Source organism: Centroberyx affinis, unplaced genomic scaffold (genome assembly GCF_046629955.1).
Source record: "Centroberyx affinis isolate AG114_WGS23_722 - 3 ecotype Tasmania unplaced genomic scaffold, CSIRO-AGI_Caff_v1 ptg001934l_1, whole genome shotgun sequence".
NCBI classification, from domain to species: domain Eukaryota; kingdom Metazoa; phylum Chordata; class Actinopteri; order Beryciformes; family Berycidae; genus Centroberyx; species Centroberyx affinis.
In genome coordinates this window covers 186,867-213,289 of record NW_027280295.1, presented here as the reverse complement: position 1 = coordinate 213,289, position 26,423 = coordinate 186,867, and the positions used below count along the sequence as shown (strand labels likewise).

At 44.2% G+C, this 26,423-nt stretch overlaps 1 protein-coding gene across 4 annotated transcripts in view; it reads right to left on the bottom strand.

Annotated features, from left to right (window-relative positions):
- Positions 1 to 25,967, bottom strand: part of cyth1a (cytohesin 1a) — a 45,598-nt gene extending 19,631 nt beyond the window's left edge. For 2 of the 4 annotated variants that reach the window (XM_071530499.1, XM_071530498.1), the window contains exon 1: positions 19,181 to 19,508. In XM_071530499.1, the coding sequence (XP_071386600.1) occupies positions 19,181 to 19,262 (82 nt within the window). In that variant the 5' untranslated portion in view covers positions 19,263 to 19,508. Of the gene's footprint in view, positions 1 to 9,821; positions 10,011 to 19,180; positions 19,509 to 25,820 lie in introns of those variants that run through there. The other 2 variants (XM_071530501.1, XM_071530500.1) reach the window with 2 other exon arrangements.
- Between the last annotated feature and the right edge of the window lie 456 nt (positions 25,968 to 26,423).

Genomic DNA, 26,423 nt, shown 5'->3' with positions numbered 1-26,423 from the left:
CGGTGCGCTGCTGACAGACAGAATAGGGGATTTTGTCTCCGTTTCTCATGAATAAGACACCAAAGCCTTTCACTTCCCCCAAAGCTTGACTTGAGCCCAAAATCAAGTTTAGTTTGCCATGGTAACGTTCAAACGTGCATGTCCTCATCCTGTGCTTCTGTACCATGGTGACCAGCTTGTAAGAGCGTGTGCAGAGCGATGCAGTTTTTAGTAAGGGGTGGGTCAGTGGAGAGCGCCGGGAGGTGGCATCAAGGGAGACGCCAATTATACCTCCCTCTCCCACGACGACAGAGCCCACTAATACGGAGCCTGATTGCCATCCTGGCGGAGGAAGCAGACGTCTCATTTCCACCCAGATCACTGGAGAACTCTCCTTGGAAAATAAGGAAATTAGAATTCCGAGTGCTTGTAGGATCTCTCACCCCGCCCCCCTCCCTTCAGATGTGACCCAATTCAGGGAGCTCCTCTCAGCAGGCACGGATCCAATAATTTTTTTTTTTTTTAAATAAATAAAACCTGATCAACCAAAATAAGCCCCTCTGCAATTCCTCCTCAACACCAGGCCACCCTGCAGAGGCACAGCTACTACCCGGGTCATGGGATCCTCTCACACACACACACACACACACACACACATATGCACTCACACAAATGCACCTTAGTAAAGTCTAGGCCTATCCCATATCCACGTGGTGAAATGGGAACAGCTGTGTATGACACATGCACAGACAGGGCAGAAGGTCTCTGGATGTACTCCACTAAAATGCTGTGTGTGTGTGTGTGTGTGTGTGTGTGGTCAGGCTTACACGGATGCAAAGGTCTTGGTATCTCCAATGCAATCCCACAACGGTCTAAACTGGTTTGGGTGGTTTTACACCGATCACAGATAGAAACATCAATGAATATGTTTACTCTGCAAGACTGACTACGATCTGCTGAGTGAGGGGATATTCAAAGAGATACACATCCATATCTGCAGCCACGTGTGTGTGTGTGTGTGTGTGTGTGTGCACGTGTGTGTGCGTGTGCATGATTACATTTTGATGAAGAGCACAGAGCGATCGAGGTGGATAAATGACACTGGTAGAAGCGATCTGTCTTTGAGTGAGGTTCCTCCATCCGTTCTGCGTCTACAGCGTTTTCATCCTTATCTTTACTACAGAAACAGCACCCATCTGGCCTTCACACACACACTTTCCATTAGGCTTGATTACCCTCCTCCTCTCTTTCTCTTCAATCATTTCTCCTCTCATCTGCCGCTATCTCTCTTTTGTACCCCCCCTCCCCACTTCCCCTCCTCCTCTTCTTCTGGCCTATCTTATCTCCCAAATGCAACCAAGAACATCGGTTTTCTCCAACCCCCCCTCCCCCTCACCTGCTCCCATCCCCCCATGGCTCAAGGCTGCTGCTGGGGTACAGCCTTCGCTCATATAGTTAGATGGAAAGCTCCCTTCAAACTTGTTAAAGCGAAGCCGCGATAACCCTGCCAACCCCCACCCACCCCACCCCACCCTACCCCAGGTCCCTGAAGGCTCCAATCAATCGACCCCTTGCCTAAACCAATGAGAGGGCCTGCTGTAACAAGGAGCAGTGTACTTCATGATGAGGTGTAATGCATTCAGCACAAAACACATGCACACACACACCATTGATTATGTGACCTTAGATGTACGCGTACACATACATGCACACACACACACACACACACACACACACACACACACACACACACACACACACACACACACACACACACACACACACACACACACACACACACACACACACACACACACACACACACACACACACACACACACACACACACACACACACGCATGCCCAGGTCCATTAAATTCCTTCCAGGTCTTCTGATCATCCCTGCTGTTGCCTGCTTGAACAACAAAGGTGATTTAAAAAGCAACCATCTCATCCTCTAATCTCTGATCTAAGACTGAATCTCATTACTACAGCAAATCCCAAGGGTACTCTTGCTCATATATATTAGAAACGACACACACACACACACACACACACACACACACACAGGCCCCTTCAGCTTCTGAAGTAGACAGCCTGTAACAAAGCAGAGCAGGGGCTGTGAAGGAATGCCAGTCAGTAATGTGGGCACCGGCCCAAAAGCACTTGTTTACCTCTGACCTCCTGATCTTTGGCTGCCATGGGGTCTCCGTGGGCTGCCCTGCATGCACACACACACACACACACACACACACACACACACACACACACACACACACACACACACACACACACACACACACAGAACCCAACTAGACCCCCCAGTTATGGATCAGCCACAATGGGTCCAACCTGACCAGGCCCAGGAGTGAGAGGAGGTGGAGGTGGCTTGAGAGAGAGGGGTGGGGGTGGGGGGGGGGGGGGGGGGGAGATAGCAGGAGAACAAGCTCTGTGTTTGGCTGGGGAGGCGTGGGATGGCGAATGGCAGGAGAACACAGGGACAGTGGGAAGAGCAGTGGGACGATCACAGCTCTCCCTTTGTGTCTAGAAACAGCCTCTCAGGACATTCCTCAACAAGGCCCAGGCACAGGGACTGCTGTCTTCAGCATCCTTGGCTTTACTTCTCCGTCCAGGCTGTGCATCTCTTTGTTGCAAATCCACTGGTCAACAGGGCTTCCTGAAAATATCAAAGTCCTCCCTTTTGGACACCATTTCACTATTTTGTGCCATAAAGCTGCATAATGAAATGAAACCCTGTATTCTACAACTGCGGTCATAAACCCGTTGCCTCTGGATGAACCTCTGCACTTTTATTGCTCAGACATATGACCCAAGAGAGCCAAATAAATACACCCCTTCCTACCATCCCCCAACACACACACACACACACACCTCACCCCCACTGACAGCGCCACATGACCCAGCCGTCAGCCTGCTACACCGGTACTCAATCATCTATGTGTGTCAGTCAATGAAACGGCATTCCCTGGCCTTAACCACACTGCAACAAGCCTTAACCCGGGTCAAGCAGGGCAATGACAGGGTAGTTCAGCAGATACAGCCCAATGGCAAGAGAGTCAAACCAAGAGAGTGTGGAAATTCATTACACTATCTATAATTCTCATCAAAGCCAATCTTGATCTGGGCATGGTGCATTATCCCAAGCTGGGCTACTTCTGTTCCCATTACTGTGTAAGTGGTGCGGATATTGACTCAACGAAAACTGAGCAAAGTCCCACATGACATACCCAGAGAGAACAGCCTACACAAACAAGCCTATGAAAAAAGCAACAGCAGATCAACTTACGAAATACACATAAAAAGCATCAGCAAATTAAAATAAAACAGTGCCAACTAACCTGAGAGAGAAATCCTGAAAAGTGTGTGTCAGCTTTATGTCTTTCCAGATAGCCCTTCTTCTATCTCCACCTTATCTCTCCTCTTTGATAAAAAAAAAAAAAAAAAAAAAAAGACCCAGCAGTCCCTTTTTTCCTGTCAGCTACTGTGGGTGAGTACTGGCAAGCCTGACGTCCACATGGCAAGTGAGGGAGAGAAGGAGCCGGCTCCTCCAGTGTGGGAGACAGAGAAAACTGCCGAGCTCTCTACTGTATCACCTCCCAGCCTGCTTGCAGCACACTGCCACAGTCCATCTGAGAAGAACCCTTACTCACTCCCTCCCTCTCCCTCCCTCCCTCCTTCTCTCCCTCTCTCTCTCTCTCTCCCCTTTGCTGTCACTGCCATTAACATAGAGGCTCCACCCAGTGGTCATTCCTTATTCTGCCTCCTCTTCTGCCACACACACACACACACACCGAAAACACACACACAGATGGACACACACACACTAAACACAGTGTTTCAGAAGGGGATATGCTATATCATAAGGCCCAGAGGTTAAAAAAAGAATATAAAGACTGGGTTATTTCAAAAATGGGTCATTATTCAAACAGGAGCAAATTCAAAGCTGTGTGTCAACATACTGATAGCTATTAATATACAATATTTCCCCAGACAGTGACTCCAGAGCTAACCTACTTAAAATACAAGGATGAATAGTGCTTGATGGTGAATATATATTTATATAAGGACGTGTTCTTCTTTCTCTGAAACATCCAGTCATCTCCCATGGGGACAGTGAGGTAGCCACAGGCTCCAACATGAGCTATTGTTATGAGTCAGCCCTCCAAGCCAGGTCTTCTCTCTCCTGACCAGTCATGCGACCAGTCATGCTATCACTATCACCTCGAAACCCCAGCTTAACAATGGAGTCTGTGCTTAAGACAATCGCGTATTTTCTTTAAGGATAGTGCATGAGTCTAACCCCGGCTCGCTCATTCCATGCAAACGATGCACGCCGACTGATTGCGCAAGGTTCCCAGCATTCCTCCTCGTCGCGTCCCAAGCGGCGTGCTTGTACAGTATGAGTCTACGCTTGCCTTGGATGCCTCTGCAGCGGAGAGCAGACATGAGCACGCTCCTCACGTCTGTACGGAGTTGGATGAGTCAGCCTGGAGCCCTCTGCTGTGCTGGCTGCACTCTGCAGTCCCCCAAATAACAGAGCATCCGCTGACGTTATGGTTGGTATGGGACCCATGAGTCAGTAGAGTTATAGCTAGTATTAGCTGGCTGTTCTGACATGGAGTTGACTGTCCACAGATGACAATTTATTTCCAGAATTAAAGCTGCACTAGGTAAGATTTTTTATGTAGATCAGTCTTATCAGCCTAAATCACAAAGTAGGGCTGCAACACAGAAGAGCGTCTCATCTCTCCCTCTAACTGAGATAGATTCGCCCAATTTGAGTCACCCAATTTGTAGATTCGCCCAATTTGCCTAAATGAAATTTTGGTGTCAGGTGTGTACACTTCTCAGCCCACAGGAAGTGATGAATCAAAGTGATGGATTGCAGAAAAATGTTCAGCTCGGTGAACGGCAGGTTTTGGTGTCAGTCCCTCAGAATCAAAGAGCAAGAACTTTTCTCTAGATTCACCATTTTGCACTAACGTTCAATGATCATACAGGGAAAAATCCATTGCAGAAGAGGCAGAGAGACTATTTTCTCCTCCAACAACTTCAGTAGACCATGATCATATATGTGCTCTGGCTAAAGTTTTAAGTTTGTATTGATTACTTTTAAAGCATTAAATGGTCTGGCTCCAGCGTATATTTCTGAACTTCTATCTCCCTACGTACATAGACGCTTTTGACTGTTCCAAAGTTGAGATTTATGACAACAGGTGATCGTGCCTTGGCTCTCAAAGTGACAAAACTTTGGAACCAATTGCCTGAAGATACAGACATACATTTGGCAAGCTCTGTATGCTCTTTTAAATATTCATTCTTCTAAGAGCAAAATACAAACTCCGTCCAGAGAAAGCGAGACACATCACTGATTTAGCCTTGTTGTGCTAGCATGGGGTGTGTTTACCTCACAGTAGAGAGTCATGAGGTTCAAACGACACAAAGGAAGGCTGCTCAAACAGAAACAACCCCATCGCTCTGCCGAGAGCGCGCAGAAATGTCTCCTACACTGTACCCAGTCAGTCTGGTAGCTTTGGTAAAGCCGCTGTCAAGGAATGTATGGACAAGGGGACGTGATGGGGTGGGAACTAGAGCTGGAAAACATACAGTAGAGGCGACCGCCACAGTAGACACAGCCTCGGTGTTGAGAAAACACACACATGGCTCTGCAGCATAAACATCCTGCAGCATGAGGGCCATACACACAGATGCGGGCACACACACACACACACACACACACACACACACACACGCACACACACAAACAAACCTTATGGACCTTGAAGATCAGCTTTCTTTATTTATCAATTCTGTTTCATTGGTATTATCAATATTAATTGTTTTTCTAGGCCAGAGTGGAGGCTTCTCTGTGTTTTTCCTCAAATACGGAAGTGCTGTGCCTAACTACAATGCATGCCATTGTCCCCTGATGCTGCTGCCCTTGATTCTTATCGGGGCTGTCCTATTATCAACATCCTCTCTCGCCAGTAAAACACACACACACACACACACACACACCTACAGAAATCACATGATGGAGCAGTTACAAAGGCCACCAATACAATCGAGCAGCCAGGCAGGAAACCGTCTCTCCCCAGTTTCGGTTGCCACCAACATGCAGCCCAGAATTTTCTCTCTTTATTCTGTCTTTATTTCTCTCTCTCTACCTCTCTCTCTCTCTCTCTCTCTCTCTCTCTACGGAAGTAAGGTGCTGTAGAGACTGCACCCAGCACCCAGGCTGTGGGATGTCACTTCCTGGCAGGCAGATTGTCGAGCTCTCTGGCTTCCTGTTTGTGAAGCTTTCTCACAGCTCTGGGGAGGAGTGAAAAAAACACCCATGCTGTGGGAAAAGACAATAAAGTAGCCTCCTCCTCCTCCTTCACACTCGCAATCCTTCAGCCCTGTCACCACAAGAAGGTGTGTTCTGCGGTCTGACAACATATTGTGGCTGTCCGAGCGCCGCCTAAAGGCCAGGGGTCGTACGATGACTCTGACCCTGCATAGCCAATCCACAGGCAGCTATACAACCAAGCACGCAGGGCTGAATTGTTTACCTCTTTGACAAAGTTTCTATGGTGCAGCCAGCTCTTTCTCATAGCCCCATGCATTCTTTCCTTTTCATCGAGCAACCACTCACACACACACACACGCACGCACAGCCATTATCCCCCATCACTCCTAACGTCAACACGAGATCAGATCAGCAAATATAAGCATCCGTTCTTCCACATCATGAACAAAAGATAATGTCATGAATCGATCCTTTCAGTTTTATCTCTCTTTCCCACTGCCCAAACAAATTATACACAAATAATGCTGTGCAGCACACCATAACCAAACCACAGGCTGCACCAGAGCTGCATTTTTGGTAGGCAAATCAGCAGGACTTCTTGAAATGCTTTTGCTACAGAGGTCCCGCTGGGCGCCATTTTGAATTTCTGGGCCCTATCAACAGAACTGATCACATAGTTTCTGTTGTAGGAAATTACTCCAGGCATGTCGCTACCTGCTCCAGACCTGAAAATCACTCAAATCACTCAGTGCTGCAAGAGAAGACAGGAAAATTACCTGCAATCTAAACTTAGTGAGTGCAAGACAGAGAAAGAAAAAGTCAGGGATGCAACTGAAGGATTTTGGGAACTTTCACGGTCGGAGTTATCAGACCAGTTCTATTAGTCCCCATTCAAACCCTAGGTAGTGAAGACAGTTTTGAATTTGCATTAGCGTGGTGTGAAAATTATAGGCCAAGGGCTGTCTGGCCAGTACAGTTTCCATCCCTGGAGGAAGAAAAGTTTAATGTGCACACTTTCCTTGTCACCGACAGAGAGAGTGAGCCATGGGAAAATGTTCCCAAGACAAAGAACTGGCCCTGCATGGCTGCAAACTCCTGCCGCACTCTAATCTGTCTCCTCATGCACTTAAATAGTTTGGACGGGACGATCTATTTGTGGAACACAGATATTGCAAGCAACACAGGATATGGCTATTCATGAGCCTGTGCAATGATAAGCCGGTAAAAGGAAATACAGCTCCAATACAAATCAACCACAAGCCTCAACAGTGTTCACAGTAAATGTTGTGAAGTTTACAGCGGATCAGGTAATACCAGTCTAGCATTTAGGCTAATCCTCATACCGTCCTGATGAGTGGAGAAGTGTAGCAGCCAGCAGTAAACTCAGACTAGAGCTGAACGATTATGGTTAAAATGTATTATTTTGATTATTAATGACAACCATTTGTCATATTTTACTACACTTCAGGCATCTTAGAGTCACATCTTGACTACTTTCAACTTACTGTGAACAGTCAAAATGAATTTAATTGTTTCCATACATAATAAGGAATATTATACATAATATGCCAGTATTCTAGGATCATTAACTGTGGAACCTAAAATCACAATATATATGATTATTTGTTCAGCCCTAACAACCGACTAATACTATATCCCAAAACTATGTCAGCAATGTGACCTACTACTGTGGTGTGTGTACGATATTGTTGCAGAGTTACCAAACATGGGACCTACAGCCACACACAACACTCTACTGTAAATACATATTAGTCCAATTGGATTATACCAGTAACTACACCAAATGCATGCTGCCCCAGAGTGGAAAGGAGGGATGAAACTGATTTAGAAAGAAGGACAAAATATGATTATGGAGAGGGGATGACGGTTATCAAACCGCCGGGGCATTAGTGCCAGGCAGGGCACATTGTTCTGGAGGGCCCATTAGACCTCTCAGCGCCGCTCATTAGGGAACCATTAGTGACAAATACTCTAACTTCCCAGACCACCCACCTCTAAGTGGCAGAGACAAATGGACTCGCAGAGCATCGACTGTTCCCCTCTCTCATCTCTAAAAAAAAAAAAAACGCAGCTGTGTGCCAGCCAGACTCTGCCATGGCCAATGAGGCAGAGACTGTGTAAGTTCTCCCTCTCCATCAGGGAACAAAGGCAGCAGCACATAACAGGATCAGTCAGTCAGAGGTTCACTGTTCCTCTAACGCGATTAATAGTGACGCAAGTCAAGGGTGCTGATTAATGCTGCCAGGCTAACCAGCCCAAAGAGACGAGAGAGGACAGACTGAACAACAAAGGAGGGAGGAGGACGCTTTCTGTTTACGTCAAAGGCAACACTACAGCAATCCTAGGGAGGATACTACACAAATATCACAGCACAACTATTTTCCCCTATAGGAATATTAGTGAGAGCACAGGAGATAAAAATACCATAAATTATAATAAGGTCATAACTCACTATTGAGTATCACATGCACACTGTTAAGTCCCTGTAGGAATATTATAGGAATATTACAGTTTTTTTTTTTTTTGTTAGGGTAACCTATTAAAGGACAGGAGTAATCTTGAAGGAAACTTAGATTTAGCCTTAATAATAATTACACTGAATGGAGACGAAATATTTTAAGTGCCACACTGTTCCATGCTGAGACTGGAGGAGCTGCAGGTCTGTTCACACACCTGTTGCTAAGTCCGGTCCTGCTGATAGCCCAGCATTCACTGAAAAATGACACTGTGCACGTGCTCTCTGAAGCACACAGCTAGCTTACTGGTTAAACTGTGTTATTAAACTGTAGATGAGGTAGACAAGAAACAACATTCCCACTGCTAAAATTTAAATAAGTGAACACAAAGCAATGAAATCTGCAAATTTCTCGTATTTACAGCTATTTCATCGAGCTGTGACAGACGTGTGAAAACTCAAATATATTAGATTACACGTTTCAAACTGTAACACCTTGTTCATAACACTTACATAGAAGTAGACGATAAAACATGTACATAACACAAACTAAAAATCAGTATAACATATCTAAAGAACTTTTGGTATGTGTGTGGTACTCAATACTGAGTTTAAAGTGATCTTACTGGAATTCATGATATTTTTTTTTTATTTCCTATGGCATCATATCCCTATAAAATGTGAAATATAGTCCATAGTTTTGTGATATTTGTATATTATTCTTTTACATTTTTTATAGGATAAATTCTGTTTCGTAAGGAAAGCGCAGAGATTCTTACATCATTGATTCAATAAATAAAATCTCCATAGAAACTGATGGTACAACAACTACCACAGTAAATAGAGTAAACAAGGCCAGAGTGAGAGTCGACTCCGCATTAAGTCCAGTCCAGACATTAGTCCCCAGTACGACTGTGACTCATAAACTTTGTCTTATGGCTTCAGCCTGCCGGTGAACTTTATCTTAAACATTTTATCATCCAACTAAAATCTCGTGATAACAATTCGACAACATTTAGATCAAAGCAGTCTTTTCTTGACCATTTCACTTACCGACTCCGTCTTCCGATTTCAGCACCATGCTGTCTGCGCCTCGCAGGTCTGAATCAAGAAGTTTAAAGTAGTTTTGTGCGTCAAAACTTTGACCCGATGCCAGTATCGATTAATGTATTGACTCTTTACTTTTCTACCACCGTGTGTCGACTACAACGGGGGATGGCTTCCTCGGTAAAGGAAGGGTGTTCTCTGTACAGCTCAAGGGAGTGGTTAGACGAGACGGAGGACTTTAGACAGCCAATCTTTCCTCCGCAGTGCTTCTGTCAAGTCAGCCACAAGGAAATACGCTTCCCGGCCATGACTTTCAAAATAAAACATGAATGGACGAACGCTTTGCACCGTTTTTTGAGTAATGCCAAGTAGTACAAATGGGTATCAGCTGGGTATGGCAATGTATGGGCACTCAAAAAGATGGGGTTATTTTAATCAAATGTATTTGAATAAGTATTGAGTTGCTTTTGCGTGTTTTGTAATTGCTGTTTTAATTGGAGTTAAAAAAAAACAAAAAAAAACATGTAGGCTAATTTGTATCAAGCCACTTTTGGAAGCAGTATTTTTGTGCAAGAGGCATGCACAGGGCAAATTTGAGGAAATACAGGACTTGGAGAATGGGTGGTCATCACAGAAACTCAAATAAGTTGATTTTAACAATGAAATCAAACTTTTAATTGTATGTTTTTCCACATGTATCTTTCAGCATATCCACCCACAGAAACCCATCACATCAGAGCCCATCTTTGATCTGTTGCTTCTTGCAGCACAGTATATGGCAAAGTTTTCCTCTGAGGTTTTGAATGGATGGCATTCAGACTCAAGATGCAAATTGCAACGACATCTTCAGGCCGTTTGGTCAACACTCACACTAACCCTAACCCACCCAACAAATCGGCACTAATCAATACTTTATAGACTAGGCTGCCACATCACAAAGAAAGTCTTTTCTTTTTCAAAAAGTGACAAATTTTACACTGTTATTTTGAAGGCGAAAAGTCGCCCTACTTCCTGTATAAATCTGTCTATCTCTGCCTGACTTGACGGCGCTCAGCCTGTCGGTGGAGCAAATGGGCTAGATGACGCGTCCGCCGCCTGTGAGTTTCCACCCTGTTGCCTCGGGCGTCTCTCTCTCTCTCTCTCTCTCTCTCTCTCTCTCTCTCTCTCTCTCTCTCTCTCTCTCTCTCTCTCTCTCTCTCTCTCTCTCTCTCTCTCTCTCTCTCTCTCTCTCTCTCCTCTCTCTCTCTCTTCTCTCTCTCCTCTCTCTCTCTCTCTCGCTCTCTCTCTCTCTCTCTCTCTCTCTCTCTCTCACACACACACACACACACACACAAACGGTTGTTGGGAAAGTAAGAGGGTGGAGAGGGGCAGGGAGGGAGAGTGATTGACACACACAGATAGCAACATTGCTGCTGACTTGAGCTTATTGCCGCATGTTGTTCACACATCCGCCTTGAGAGCAGAGATGTGTTCACAGTCTTCACCTCGGAGGTGAATGCTAACCATTCTCTAGAAACCAACAAAACATCTGTCTGAGGGAGTGAAAATAATACTTGCTGTTATGTTATGAAACACCTGTTGAGTGTCCCTAACAAAGAAAATCTCTTTAATATCCCCATAGGGACTTAGTCTGTAATACTCAGTAGTGAGTCTAGTGACCTTAAGTTATGCTATTTTTTGTAGCTCCTATTTGTATCACTATAATATTCCTACAGGGACTTACAGAACTTTAAAGGACTTATATTTATATTTTACTTACACTTCATATTATACTCAGATTCAAAATTTTACTCATATTTTGCTGTGCTATTTGCATAATATCCTTCTAAAATCCTATAATTCTTTTTCCTAAGGGATCATTAAAAAAAAAAAAAAAAAAAAAAAAGGCAAAAACCCTCATTAAATCTACAGCTTGTTCTTAAAGTCAAGGAGACTTTTCACTCAAACTGAGCCTGGGATAATGCACATTCAGTCTGCTAATATAAACTGATCCTATATCCTTTCGCCCTGTTCAGTGTAGTTGACACACAAACCCAGAAGCAGGCAAAGAGGCCAGCAGCTCAAGTCTTGGCTGCTATTAGTATCACTGGGTTATTATTACACACTGGAGTGTCAAATCACTCCGACAAACCCACAACTACGCCCATAAGGAAACGTCAGAAACTGGTTCCGCCATATCATGGAGAGATTGAGTAACACATGTTTTATAGCTGACGTAACAGCCTAGTTACCAGCGTCCACTTTGGAAAAAAAAGAGAAATGAGTCTTATCTTTGGTTTGACACTTTTCATGTTTATGCTGGATGAGAAAAGCCTCATCAACAGACAGTGCATGCACATTTAGAAATGAACCACATCGCCATTTCTTAGCTCGATATTTTAGGGAGGCAGCAGAGTCTGCCCTCCGTCTGCCTTGTTGAAGCTGAATGAATCACCCTGCTGTTTGTATAACACCTGTGCAACTGTGCTGCTGTCAGATAGGAGCGGACTGAGCCTGTCCCTGCCTGTTGATGAACTGAGGAAGGCCAGGAGGAATGCAATGCTGACAGCCAATGAAAGAGGGGAGGTATAGAGAGAAGAATAACAGCTCCTCTCTCTTCTTTTCCCTCTCCGATCCTATCTGGGAGAAAAGAGGTGCAAGAGGCTCGATGGGAAAAGTCGGTCCTGCAGCAGTTTACATGTATTTTAACTGTGTCAAGTAACCAGAAATTTGGGAATCAAGGCCAAATGTTGAGATTCACCCCTTGTTTGAAGATCATATTGCCTTGAAAAGACGGCACGCTACATGGCCACTTTATACAAGGGCCTCTCCTCTCCTCTCCAAGGGCCTGTGAATGCCTCAGTTGTGCTGCCTGATCTCCAGAGCTGACAATGCACGTTGTGTGAGGCAAACCCTGCTCACATAAAGATGCATTCATTGTTAGGAGTTCATCCATTCCCCTGAGGACTGCTGTAAATGTGCGCTAAAACCCGAAACAAGCCAAACTAGAAAGCAGGCTGACCTTTAAATCAAAGGATCATGAACTGATATCAGTACATGAAGTTTATTGTTCTCTGCTGTGGCCACTTCCTGATGCACAAAAGATGCACTAAAGCTCATGCTTGACTAAATGTGATGTAAATGGGTCGCAAATTATCATGTCAACGTCATATTGGATCGTACAGTGTAAGGAGGCTTTTGTTCCTACATGTTAAAACATGCAGCCGATTGGTTTAATAAGTTGGACAAATTCCTCAAAAGGCAATTTTTTATTTTTTTTTGCTTTATTCATGTGTTGCTGTTGGATTAAACAGGTTGCGTCTGAGAGAATGTGTTAATGTGAATGTGGTAATGTTAATCAACACACTTTCATGGTCTTTTTTCATAATGTTAGTGAAAAAGACCATTGAGTTTCACTCAGTTATTAATTTTGAATGTGAGCTAGTGCTCCAACCAGTATGACAGTTTGCAGAGTGAAAAATCCAATTCTCACACAGCATGCTTGAGTTTGATTTTCACAGCAGGACAGATTTATGCCTGGCTATTTGTGTTGTTTTTCCCTGTACTGTTCCTCAAGAACACATCTGCTCCTTATGCAACGGAGAAATGTGAGTTAGGTTGGGCAGTCGAGATAGAACTTTTACAGACAACTTTCCAGCAGCTTGAAAACAATTCTTAAGCAGTTATATTGGCATAAACATCAAGTAGTTCAATAAAACCCTGTAACATTTCTCCCTGTTTCACCTCACATAGCAGTCTTACTCCCATTCACATTGTGAAATAGCTATTGTTGAGTCTAAGCGTACTGAATTGAGCCAGTGGATTATGGTGTTATTGTGAGCGACAGAGTGGATCCTCTGGACAGATCACTGTTCTCACGTTAGAGAGGAGCTGCCTCTTCACTGTACTGAGACAACAGGCCAGTCTGCCTCTGTCTGGCTGGCTGGCCGGCGAACCATTGGTTGAGGACCTGCACAACGCTAACTTTACAAATCAGCGTGTGTATAGTGTGTGTACTTAAAGATGTATGGAGCTGTCAAAAGCAAAATATGTATTTGCTAATTTGAGGAAATAGTTACAGATATAACTAGGGATAGGACGACATATATTGAAATTTAACATAACGCAATACAAAAATGTGACAATGGGCAGAAACATTAATCGTGATAGCTTTTAATCTGCTGTAGTAATCACAAAGGAGACGGCTTGACCATCACAATTTCACAAACTCTCCATCCAAATTATATTATTTGCACTTTGTAATGACATTTTTAAATTGTTGTTTACATTCTAGCAAACCAATGCCATTGCTAGAAAGATCTGTGTCTCAGAAATAAACATAATTCTGAACAGTCAGACTTGAACTGAACTTTTATTTATTACATCGTATCGTGGTTGTATGGAATCATGAATCCTATATTGCATATTGAATCGTATCATGGGATAAGCATGTCGTCCTATCTCTACATACTAATAACCAATCTCAATGCAGTGTTATGCCCGGTGAGGATAACTGGTTCTAGCGGTCTGCAGTTGGGGTTATGCAGTGGTCAACTCCCCATAATGATGAGATGATTATACCTGCACAATGAGGTCATTCCTCAAATCACAAGGCTTGGTTGTACTAGCCCATAAGGCCATAGGAGACAATGGATGGACAATTCCTAGAGTTTAAATAATATAGAAGGGGTTCAGCTGTTGGGGGGGTGTAATGTAATGTGGGAAGATTTTACATCTGGGGTTTAAATGGCCTGAATTAAAAAGTAAATCCTCTCTAACCAACTGATGACCATGAATGTTAAGAGTGACCCCTGGTGGTCATTTGCATAAATTACAGTTCTAACAGCACAATAATGAGGAGAGGGGGCAATGTTAAGAAGAGTATCATGTAGGGAAATTAAAATAGTATATCTGGGTTTCATAAATGGTGGCTGGAGGTCGCACATCAGTAAAACGATATAAATTATCCTTGAGGGCCAGACATTAATATATAATTACCTCCATAATTGCCTCATTTTTCCCAACATTTATAGCTGATGCACTGCAGGGAGCCGTTTCATTTCAGACGATGATAGGCCTGTTTTGCTCTGGCTCGATGAAATGCTAACAAAACTCATCCCTATAAGAGACACAGTGGGAGTGGGGGAAGTGGGAGGTTAGTGTCCTAATACCAACTTAAAACGAGTAAACAGGGCTGTGAAAAACATCTCCATTACCGTTTAAGCCTTGCTACATAGCTGACATCCTCTGGCATCGGCTGTGGATGGAGGTTCACGGCACTCCATGACTCACTGCACATGTGGATTTTGGAACCGCCGCTTTCCTTTCACAGGTGCACTTAGAGGTAATAAGACCTTTGGATCAATCCACAGCATGTACCCATCCAAACAACCTGTAATTTCCCAGGCGATAGGGGCTGTAGACATGAAAGTCTAATTGCTGACATGAGTCATATAATAATATGTGAATTTATTTCGCCCTCGCTCGTCACTTTTTGTATGTGAGTGTGAGTGTGAGAGAGAGAGAGAGAGAGGGAGAAAGAGAGAGAGAGAGACGCAATAACAAATAAATTGCTCTGTCTTCTTTAATTATTATGTTCCACACATCTAATGTGGCTGGACCTTTTTCCTTACTTTCTCTCATTTTAGCCCTGTGTCAGAAAATAAATGCTTGGGAGGTCAAATGCTGTCAGTTACAGCTGACAGTAAATTGTCACTGTACTATATGCAGTACCTTAAGTACCTTAAGATGTATAGTAAAGCAGTACCATAGTACAGATGATAGCACAGACAGCCACAGCCACCCAGTATTATGGGTCTTTCGCTTTTTAGCAGCCTACCACAGAATAGCAAAGCCTTGCACACACACCTAGACACACACACCTAGATACACACACACACACACACACACACACACACACACACACACATAAGTGCCCTGGTCCACTGTGTGAATTCACTGATCAGTCTTGGCCAGAGAGTGTGAAATGCAGACAGCTCCTGACTAAGTAGGACTGCTGGGAGCCTGTCTGGGACAAGTGGGTCTGCCCTGGGCGAGGCTCAGAGCGTTCTGCACTGAATACATTACTGTGCCGGGTTCGGTCACTCCCACAAGCAGCAACCCTCAGTATAGTTAGACTATGGGATGACTTGGTAGGCGAAAGGCAGACAGAGCGATTGTTCATTTATAATTAATTATGTATGAGTCTGACTAGTATGGAATCACAAAATAAAACCCCTGCTTTTTCTGTTTCTGTTCATAGATTAATGCATGCCGCCATGTCTGCAGTCATCAAAGCTTGATGATTTCAAGGCCAGGGTGATGTTCTAATGGCCTCCTGCCGGGCCAATTCCCAGCTACTTTATCTGAGGAGCCTGAGGAGCCTCAAAAACTTCTGTCTGAAAAGTACCACTTCCCTGTCTGCGTGTAACAGCTGCAAAACAACTGCAGCCATGCTGTGCGTGCATGCATGTGTGTGTGCATGTTTGCATGTAAGCGCGCCTGCTTGTCTCATGTCATTTTATCGAAAAAAATCCTACCAAGCAACCAGATTGGCAGATCTTACTTGGGGTTTCAAGGCTCTGTGGATTGCAGCTGCCTCTGTTTGGATTCCCACATACTAGTCTGTTTGAAGCGGCTCGCTGACTCTGTCTGGTTCAGCATCCAAAACACATCAAACTATGTGACTGCCCTTCTCTCTCTCACCTAGCTCTAGTGAGGAAGCAAAATACATGTGAAAAATCTACCTTAATGACACATTAATATCATATGACCTTCCTTCAAGTCAACAACAAAACTGTGCACTCAAGTTGGCCACAAAATATGGATGCCTTTGACATCAATATCTCATGCAATGAGTTTACTAATCAATTATAGGCCTTATACTCAGTCAGTAGTGTGTATCTCCATTACTTTGTCCCCATACTACGTTATCAGTTTGCATCCAGTAATCACATGTGCATCATCACCAGCCAGCCTTGCTGCTGTAGTGCCCCCTGCTAGCCTCCTTTACAACAAGCTGATTTGGCAAACATTCTCTAATATAGAAAGCTGCTGATGTGCTAGTTTGTGCCTCCAGAGCAACACAGCCGGAGCAGATCACTGTATCCAGAGCTGTCCCCGGAGCCCACACAAGTAATTTCCATGTCAGAGAGCACAGGCAAAGCAGCTATTTGCCGGGCCCACCTGCCTCACAGCGCAGGCGGCACTAGTAATTGCACTGATATTAATCGGCTAAATTACTATCATGCCTGCTTTAAGCGGTGCACTGTCACCATCACTCTCACCCCGTGCCATGTGCAGATTAATTAGGCTTGTTGAGTCATAGCACATGAGCCATTCACGCTCGCAGTGTCACTTACGGATGAAAGGGTACTGTATGTCTACTGCACTGTATTAATTAATTTAGAGGCCAAGGGGAGTGATTCAGATATGAGAAGATTGAAATATCTACTCAAATCCCCCAAGGAGCATGGAGTATCTGAAATATTTATTCATGTTCCCCCACAAAGATGTCAGTGCCTGAGGTCACCCAGTGAAGGAGCCAAGCTCTTTTATTCTCTTGTGTTTTTAAAGGCCCATGTGGAACAGCATTTGGCTATATATTGTAGGAGTGATCTGATGGTGTTGCTAATATCGTTTGGAGCTTGCTGTCACACCGTTGGATGAGTCACACATGAATCACTGGTATGATTCACACATAAAAACACAAGCACAAACACACTTACAGTACACCATCCAATCCCTCCTCACCCCGAGGGGTCCAACATGTACCGGTCCCCATCACCAGACTTTAAGATCCCGTCGTTACAGTTCATGCAAAGAACTGACGCGAGAAGCAAAACCAAATCTCGCAACATTCAGCCCACAAACTGGATAGGAGGCTAAAACGTTAAATGACACATCAGTGTTGTATTGAACTGGAACTCAACTGTGACAAAATATCCTGACGTTCACTTTTTCTTCATTGTTACCCAAAGTATGACCACATAACTCCTTCTCGTTTGCGTGACAAAAGTCAGCGAAACACTGCTGGCACCGCAAATCCTGATACCAGAACAATCTGGCTCATACATTCACTTCCCCCTCAAACACCCAAAACCAAAGTGTCCCCTCTTCTCCTCACGCGTAGCCCTGGTGCTGATTCAGGTGTTTCGACATTACTGAGACAGCACCACTTCCTCCGGCTATGTGCACACTCAGCTGCGCTCAGCTGATTCACCAAATGCACAAGCCCAGAGAAGCCCTCGAGTCATGTCAACACTGTCTGCGAACACACTTTGTCCCGAACAGTCTCGAAGAAAAGCCATGCACCACCCACAGCGACCAAACCAAACCAGTGGACTGCACACAAACACATATCACAATGAAGCTCTGTCACTATTTAAATCTGATCTGTCTGTCTTGTTAATACTAGAGAATGAAAGAAAAAATCTGGAACTATGGGGACACAGATGGTCAGGATAAACAAACTCCTAAAACCTTTAATTCAGAAGACAGAGAGTAATGTCTTAGCCAGCTCCCCTCCTGCCTGCCTCTCGGTCTGTCATTACAGTGGAAGCATTGAGAGTTGCTTATCCGGGTTTAGCAGATGATCTCAAGTAAACACTGCTGTGCCTGTTGTCTAGGGACACGGGAACTACCACTGGACAAGAAGAGACCGTCTCTTGCACAAGGGTGCAAGCTATCTTAAGGAAAAAATGAAGTCAAGCAGGACAGGAGTAGAAATATGAGCCACTGGCAAAGCTGTGTGTTGTTCTGCGTTTCCAGTGTGTGTGTGTGTGTGTATGTGTGTGTGTGTGTGTGCCCTGCTGGAGATTAGACCTGCTCAGTAATGACATTAGGAGGGCTCCATCCTCTCGTTCGTGTGTGTATAGGAGAGAAGCGAGAAGCTCTCTCTATTTCTGTCCAACTGTTTGGTATCATCTGCGGGGAAGCCATGTGGCATGCGCACGTACAGACATGCAATCAACACACACACACACACACACCCTCTCTCTCTCTCTCTCCTGGTGAAGGATCAGGACACTCCATCATTGCATTCACTGATTAAACTGCTGCCTCGTCACCTCTGCACACTAACATTCAATAGTAGCTGATGTATGTGGGGCTTTGAACCACAATAACAAAAAATCAACAGGTTTCCTTGTGTTCTTCCACAACATATACAGACGCATTCATACCTAATGGTCACGCTGGTTCAAAAATAAGGTACTTTGGCAAGTACAGTATGTTCAGTGGCATATCGGAGCAATGTCTATAAGCAACCACTGTTTGTTTGAAACAAACAAGCCACCTTATTGCAACACAACACACATTATAAAGCCTATACAGTCCTGTCTGTACTACTACATGCAGTAGCTGGTTCCCTCATCAGACTACATTACCTGGAGCCTGCTGGATGGCCTTCACTCCTGGACACAAGAACGTCTGGAAGCTGGACACGCACAGTTCACTCACTGTCCCCATAGCTCCAGAGGAATGTTGTACCTATGTATGGAAGTATGGATGTATGTATGTGTGTGTGTGTGTTAGCGTATAAGCCTTTGTGAATGTCTAAGTTGCTTTCTCCTGATGATTCAGATGAGAGAAGAAAAGAGAAGTGGTGGAGGCCAGCCTCCCTGCTGAGAGAGTCGCTCTCCACTCCTATTGTACTACAAGTTTCAGCCAGCCATGCTGCCCAAGGAAGGACTCCTCCTCAGGTCCCGCTCTGTGTCAGTCTGCTTCAAGTAATCCCCGATCCGATGAACCCTCCACTTGCTCTCTCTCTCCAATTGTCTAGTTCTCTCTCAGGCTTCCTCTCTCTCGTTTCGAATCTTCAACTTTCCAGCACGTTGAAATCACTTCTGCTTTCTCCCTCTTCCCCCTTTTGTGCCTTCTCTGCCTGTGTCTCAGGCTCCCTCTCTCCTCCTCTGCTCTCTCTCTCTCTCTCTCTCTCCCTCTTGCGCTCTCTTGCTACTTTACATCATAACTCTACAAGATGTTAGACCTAACAGATTGCACACACACCAAATCCAGGCTGTATTTAAAAGCATATATTAAAACACACCTGGACAAATTTGTGCTCTCTCTCTCTCTCTCCCTCTCTCTCTCCTTCCCTAACACTATTCACACCCTCTCTATTGCCCACTCTCTCTCTCTCTCTGTCTCTCCCCCCCCCTCTCTCTCTCCCTCTCTCTCTCCTTCCCTAACACTATTCACACCCTCTCTATTGCCCACTCTCTCTCTCTGTCTCTCCCCCCCCCTCTCTCTCCCTCTCTCTCCTTCCCTAACACTATTCACACCCTCTCTATTGCCCACTCTCTCTCTCTCTCTCTATCTCACTCACTCTCTTGCATCATTCAAATGCAATCACAAACAGAATGAATTCTACTGCAAGTATCCGTGATAAAATTTACATCACAAGGTAAATAAAAAGAAAAGAAAAACAAATACATAAACAAAGACTAAGAAATCCAAAGCACTACTGTCTGCATGGGAACATGGTGGGCAACTAACAGCAACACATCACTCTGTCTTTAAGCAGAGAAGTGTATTTTTTGAGCCACCCTCTGTTGCTTTTAGCTTTTAGTCACTCATCATTTTGGCTTCAAAAGCCTTGTGTATAAAATCAAGATTTCATTGTTGCTTGGCAACAGGTTAGGAGAAATTATTTGTTCCTGGGCAAGACACTGTGAAGCATTTGTTTTGATTAGGGTTCTCTCCCCTATTAAAGTTATTCACCATAACACAATCACATTTTGCTCTTCTTGGAGCCGCATAACACACATGGGGTTCTTCTTCACAAAGCACATACAAACAAACAAACACATATGCACACACACACACACACACATGCACACACAAACATACACAAAATAAATTAGGATGGTGACGCCACAGACAGGCTCATCATCAACAATTCTCGAATTCACTTTGGATTTTCACTTCCCCCTGTGGAGGAAAGTGGAAATGTTCACTTCCACTGTGGCACAGGAGCTATTCAGCTTGTCACCATGAGTCCGCCTGCCTGTCAATCACATGGAAAGTGTCTCTCACTCCTTAACAGTGGCCTTTCTCATTCAGTGTCAATCATTCATTAGGTTTTTGGACTCTTCCCTCTCTGTCAATCAGGCCATGCATCCAAACGTCAAGGGCAGCATGACAGCGACTGAGCACAGTGGTAATTATTGAACGCCATAGGCTGGAGCTGGCATACACTTGTAGAGCTGGCATGGGGATGACATCACCTCTAATCTAGCTACCACTGCCCAGTCCAGTGCCAGGGGAGGAGGGCCAGAGGCGGACCCCAGCACGCAGTTTAAAGTGCTGCAGCTGCACGTCATCAAGAGGAGCGGTCCTGTCACAGCAGGGACAGTGCCACAGCACACAGTGAAGTCAGCACAAATGCTGCTCCTCTCCTCTCTTTTTTTAATATGCATATCCTACCCCCCCTCCGCTGGGCTTGACGTTGCCTCTCTGAATTAGAATGCGTTGTCAGCAAGTAGCTGAGCACCTGCAGGGGAGCATGAGCCTGTAAACAGGTGGGTGGAAGATAGGGCTGAAAGAGGGGAGTGAACTGTGAAGATGTGAGTGTGTGAGAGAGGGAGAAAGAGAGAGAGTGAGAGAGGGCGAGTGGGTGTGTAGTGTGCAATTGTCAGCCTGGTGCCTAGTCTCACCTGCATGCAAGGTCGAAAGAAACATCAGTTCACGGCTGTTAATGGAACAATATTAATCTATTACACAGAGCTGTCAAGTGGCCATGCCTGAGTCCACACAGTACACTGAAAGTACCCTAATGACACACATAAAGGCAAATTAGCCTAAGCAATAATAGTAAAATTCAATTCATTATGTTTAATATTGCCTCATAAGGGCTTACTGGTTATTTTTAGTGAAGTGAAACACACCATTAGAGACTGACAGCACCAGTTGCAGTCACTGTCAGTTGTATGTCAGGAGGACTCAGAGTGATCAATTATTGGGCATTTATTTTAAAAAGTAGGACCAGCTTTTGACCCTCATAATACTTAGAGTGGCACTGATTGTAACCAAACACTCTCCACTCATTTGGACATCAAAATTAGTTGAAGGGAGCAGAGCATGTTAAACACTTGAGTTAAACACTTCAGGTTTACTTGCAAGGGAGGACAACCACAACTCCTCCACACACTTATAACCAGTAAAGCATACACAGGAAATGTCCCACTGTTAATTAAGTGTTGATTTTTCAGTGACTTTAGTTGACAAGGAGTTGACAAGTGTTGATTGGAGTGTTGTTTGTCCACTCACAGAGCTGATATGGCTCTGGGGCGGCTGTTAAAAACTATCAAAAGTGTTAAATTAACTCTGATGGGTGTGGACTTATATAAACACTGGCATGGTGTTAAATTTGAATGTGTCTAAACATCTTTCACACACATACAGTATATTCAACTCACAATTAGCTGGGCATAGGCCAAAAAGGCCAGAGGAAGGTCAGCAGTTTGCCACTAGAGGGAAAACATGTGACATCCTCCTTTCTCCACGCTAGACTGGTGTCAACTCATGTCAACCCCATTCATATGAACAATATCTTACGACATTAATATGACATTAATACAGTTGGATATGTAACTTGTTGTGAAACAGAAACATAGCATTCTGTTTGTGGCAGGGTGTCCTGATGACTAGAGGACCTGGGTTCAAGCATCCTCCCTGCTGAAGTGTCCTTGAGCAAGACTCTGAATCTCCACCAGGTCCAGGGACGCTGTTCTGTAGCTGAACCTGACCTCTGACCTCCAGGTGCAGGGTGGCAAGGGAAAAGAGAATTTCCCTATGGGAATCAATAAAGTATCACATTACCGCCTGCATTTTCTAATTTATAAGGCATAATACATGAGACTATAAGGTGTAGCCATAATTAAAGTAATTAAATGTGCACCTGGTCTCCTGGCAACACCTTCATTCAGCAGCACTCCTGGGTGCTGAGATGTGGTTTCCTCTGTGTAGTACTGTATATATAGGCCTGGCCTTGAACTGCAACCCATCTAAATGCTTTGCTTGAGCAGTTATACATACATGCCACCAGGTGGACATAGCACGCAACAGCACTTGTACACTTCTTTCTCTAATGTAACCAGTTAGCAGGTCGTAAGGCCTCGGCCACACACTGACTGGAGTTTACCATAAAGCACACTTAGCATTAATCCAGTTATGAAATTTAAGTCCAACAACTGACTGGGAAACCCATGAACAAATTATGACTAGCTGACTGAATGAAAGCCTTCAGCAGCTGACAGACTGTTAAAGAATCCAGTAGGAAAACAACGGTAGTTCAATGCAGATATTCTAAGGAAAATCAGTCAAATGTTTGTTCAAAGGGTTTTCCCAGCTGAATATAAAGCCAACAGAGAGCTTGGTTCTGTGTTGGCGAAACTCCCACATAGCAGCCTAATGTTAGCATCACCTCTAGTGACTAACTGGCTGGGTAGGAGCAGTACAAGCTAAGCTAAGCTGCTACAACTCAAGTGAATATGCTCACCACAAAGACTATACCTTAATAAGCTGAACAGTTAATGTGCAAAGCATTAAGCATAGCTTCCTGATACTGAGTTGCAGCCCCTATTGTACAATCCACATCTCCATTGTTTCAAATCTTAAAAATCCTTCTCTAACTCTCTTTATCTACATCTCCTCAACAAGGGAAATCAATAAGGAATAATGGCTTTTACCTGGATTCAAGAGTAAGTGTACCTAATATCTTGTATATTCATGGCAGGTGTTTTTGTTTGGTTATTTCTAGGCAGGTTGTGCAAAGATAGTAGTGTTTAAAAGAGGGAAGTAAGAAGAACAACTGCAGTGCTGCTGTGATTTGCATCTTCTCTGAAGTGACATATTTAAACATCTTGTCTTTTGTGATTTTCAGTTTTAGGTCTCTCACGCTGTCTATCAGAAACATGACATGTCTGTATACGTCTGCAGAGATTTTGCTGTGGCAGTGTTGACATTTTTTCTCTGAGGGAGCTTTGAACGTGAAAGGAGCAGAGCGCTGGGTTAAACCTGTTTTGTCAGATGTGTTCAGATTCAGAATAACTACACACGGCAAGAAAACAACATAACACAGGCCAGTAGAAAACAACTATACTCCTCCCATGTCAATCTCTCAGCCGAGGAGGAGGGGTCATCTTTCAAACTGACAGGAGAGAGGAGAGCTATAACCACGGCAACCACACGTACCTGCCACTAGTGCACCACGCCTTTGAACCGCTACACTGTTTCCTCTGTGTGCGTGCATTTCATTATGCAAAGCCAAGTGAGACTGAACTGCACTGACAGACATGCAGGAACATGGCAGAAATGCACAGGAACAAAAAAAAAAAAAAAGATAAAACAAAGATACACTGACATCCTGCAGCTCAAAGCCTTTGAAGTGAGTCTTGAAACAGAGCCACGCCCAGCAAGTCCCAAGATAGCCGGTTTATGGCACCGGCACCTAGCAACACCTCGAGCACAGGAGGAAATAAGAGAGAAGGCTTTTGATGGGGAAGGCTAGTCTACATCAATAAAAGAAAATAACACCACTGTTACAAAATAATATGAATGGGAGGTCTCACACTCTCTATATATCGGAGTCAAGTCTCGACGGGGACGGATTATTTCAATCCTGTCTCCTCCTCAGACTCTATTATGCTGAACAGTCACAGCGCTCAGAGAGAGACGGGATGATATGACATATACTTACTCATTCAAATCCACAAGCCGCTGATTTGACTGAGGAGGTGTCAGGGACAGAGAAAGTGTTATTTGAATGTGCTGAGAGCATCAGCATGTCCCTTCTCTTATGCCTCACACACTAGCAGATCATTACATAACGTTAAACTGCATCTCGAGCTGAAGTACAACTGTGAAGCTATACTGACAAGGGAAGACGGCTGCAAACATGCAAACATGATTATCCTGTGAGGGGAAGCATGCTGCATGGGCTCGCCACATTGCCACAAGTCACTATTGGACCCAGTGCATTGTGCCATTAGATTGGTTAGGCAAACATTAGAAAAAAACGACTCAATGTACAGCTATTGATAGTCGAGATAGTATGGAAATGTGTGACGGAGTGCAAATTTGCAACCAAATCTCTAGAGTACACTTATATTTAGGCTAGTGTAAAACTTTTTTTGTTCGCCCATCATCTTGTGCCTCATGTATGTGACTCATCTGAAGGCAGTGGAGTGAAGGACCAGGCCCTCCGCTCCACTTCGACAGAGCAGCAGATGAAATCTTGCAATGAGGCCATTGCTGCTGGTTCTATTTTGAGATGCATTAAGCTCACAGAAAACTAAACTGCTAAATAATTGAGATGAAGCCTCCAATCGTATAACCGTGAGCTGCCGGTTAATCATGGCCTGACATCATCTTGGTGGGGGGGGGTCACCATGTACATGATGTCAGGTCATTGAATTTCCTGTAAAAGATGGTTAGTGTTCATTTCAATAATACTGTTTGACGGGTGGGTATTACGGTGCCTGCGTCATCTAAAACAAAACCTATAAGTCAGATTCTCTTCCAGGAGTTTATATCCCTGAACAAAACTCAATTCTTTATAGCATTAATTCTACTGTGCAGGATTTTGACTGTTTCCACCATGCTGCCATAGCTCCAGTATGATGCTCAATAATTAATCACAGATCTTTTTATAAACCCCTCAGACACTACCTGTTTTTCAGACGGCTTGTGAAAACAAAACAGGGTTAACTTCCATTCTCAAGCATGAATTTAACTTGGGGAAAAGACCATGTCAAGGCTGTGAGTGACTTAGGGAAAAAAACCATTGTCGTGCTGATAAAGTCCCTTTAATGGTCCCACCAAGCATGTTTGGCAGCATCATGAACACAGTATATGTTGATTATGAGTACTGTCAATTCTGTAGAGTATGGCACTAACACTGGGGACACCCATGCTAAAAAAATAAATAAATAAACAGCATGCACTCATGGTACAGTAAGGGGTTTGGATCAAAGCGTCCAATACATGTCATACGGTCTATGTAACAGCAGAATGAAGACCCACCGTAATTCTCCCCCTCCATCCTGGTGCTGATGCTGCTGCAGGCTTCACTGTCCGGGGATTTCTCTCGCCGAGCGCCCGCAGCAACCCGGATACCTTCTTCCTCTTCTTCTTCCTCTCCTTCTTCTTCTTCTTCTCCCCCCTCCCAGCTTTCGACTTGACGGCAGTCTGTCCGAATATGTAGGACCAATGCGGAACTGCTACTTTTCAGCTGTTGCTGTTTTGTTTTGCCCTAGTTGACGGTAAGTGTGTGTGTTACCGATGCTGGCTGGCTGCTGATATGCATCGAGGGAAACAGGTCCACATGCCACACCGGCCCCTCCCATCCCAGATGTGATGTCACTCTGGAACTTATTTTTTCAGCCAGCAACTCCTCTGGATGCTTGTATCTTTTCTCCATTAAGTGAAGTACAAATAAGTAGTAACCCTCCAATAATTTTCAGAAGTATACTGTGCAAATATCACAGCAAAACAATACAGCAAAGGAATATAGGAATGATATAAGAATTTTTTAGTGACGTCAAAGGAGATTAAACAAAAATACCATAAATTCACCATAAACCCAGTTGAGTATCAAAGAAAAGCGATAAGTACCAATAGGAATAT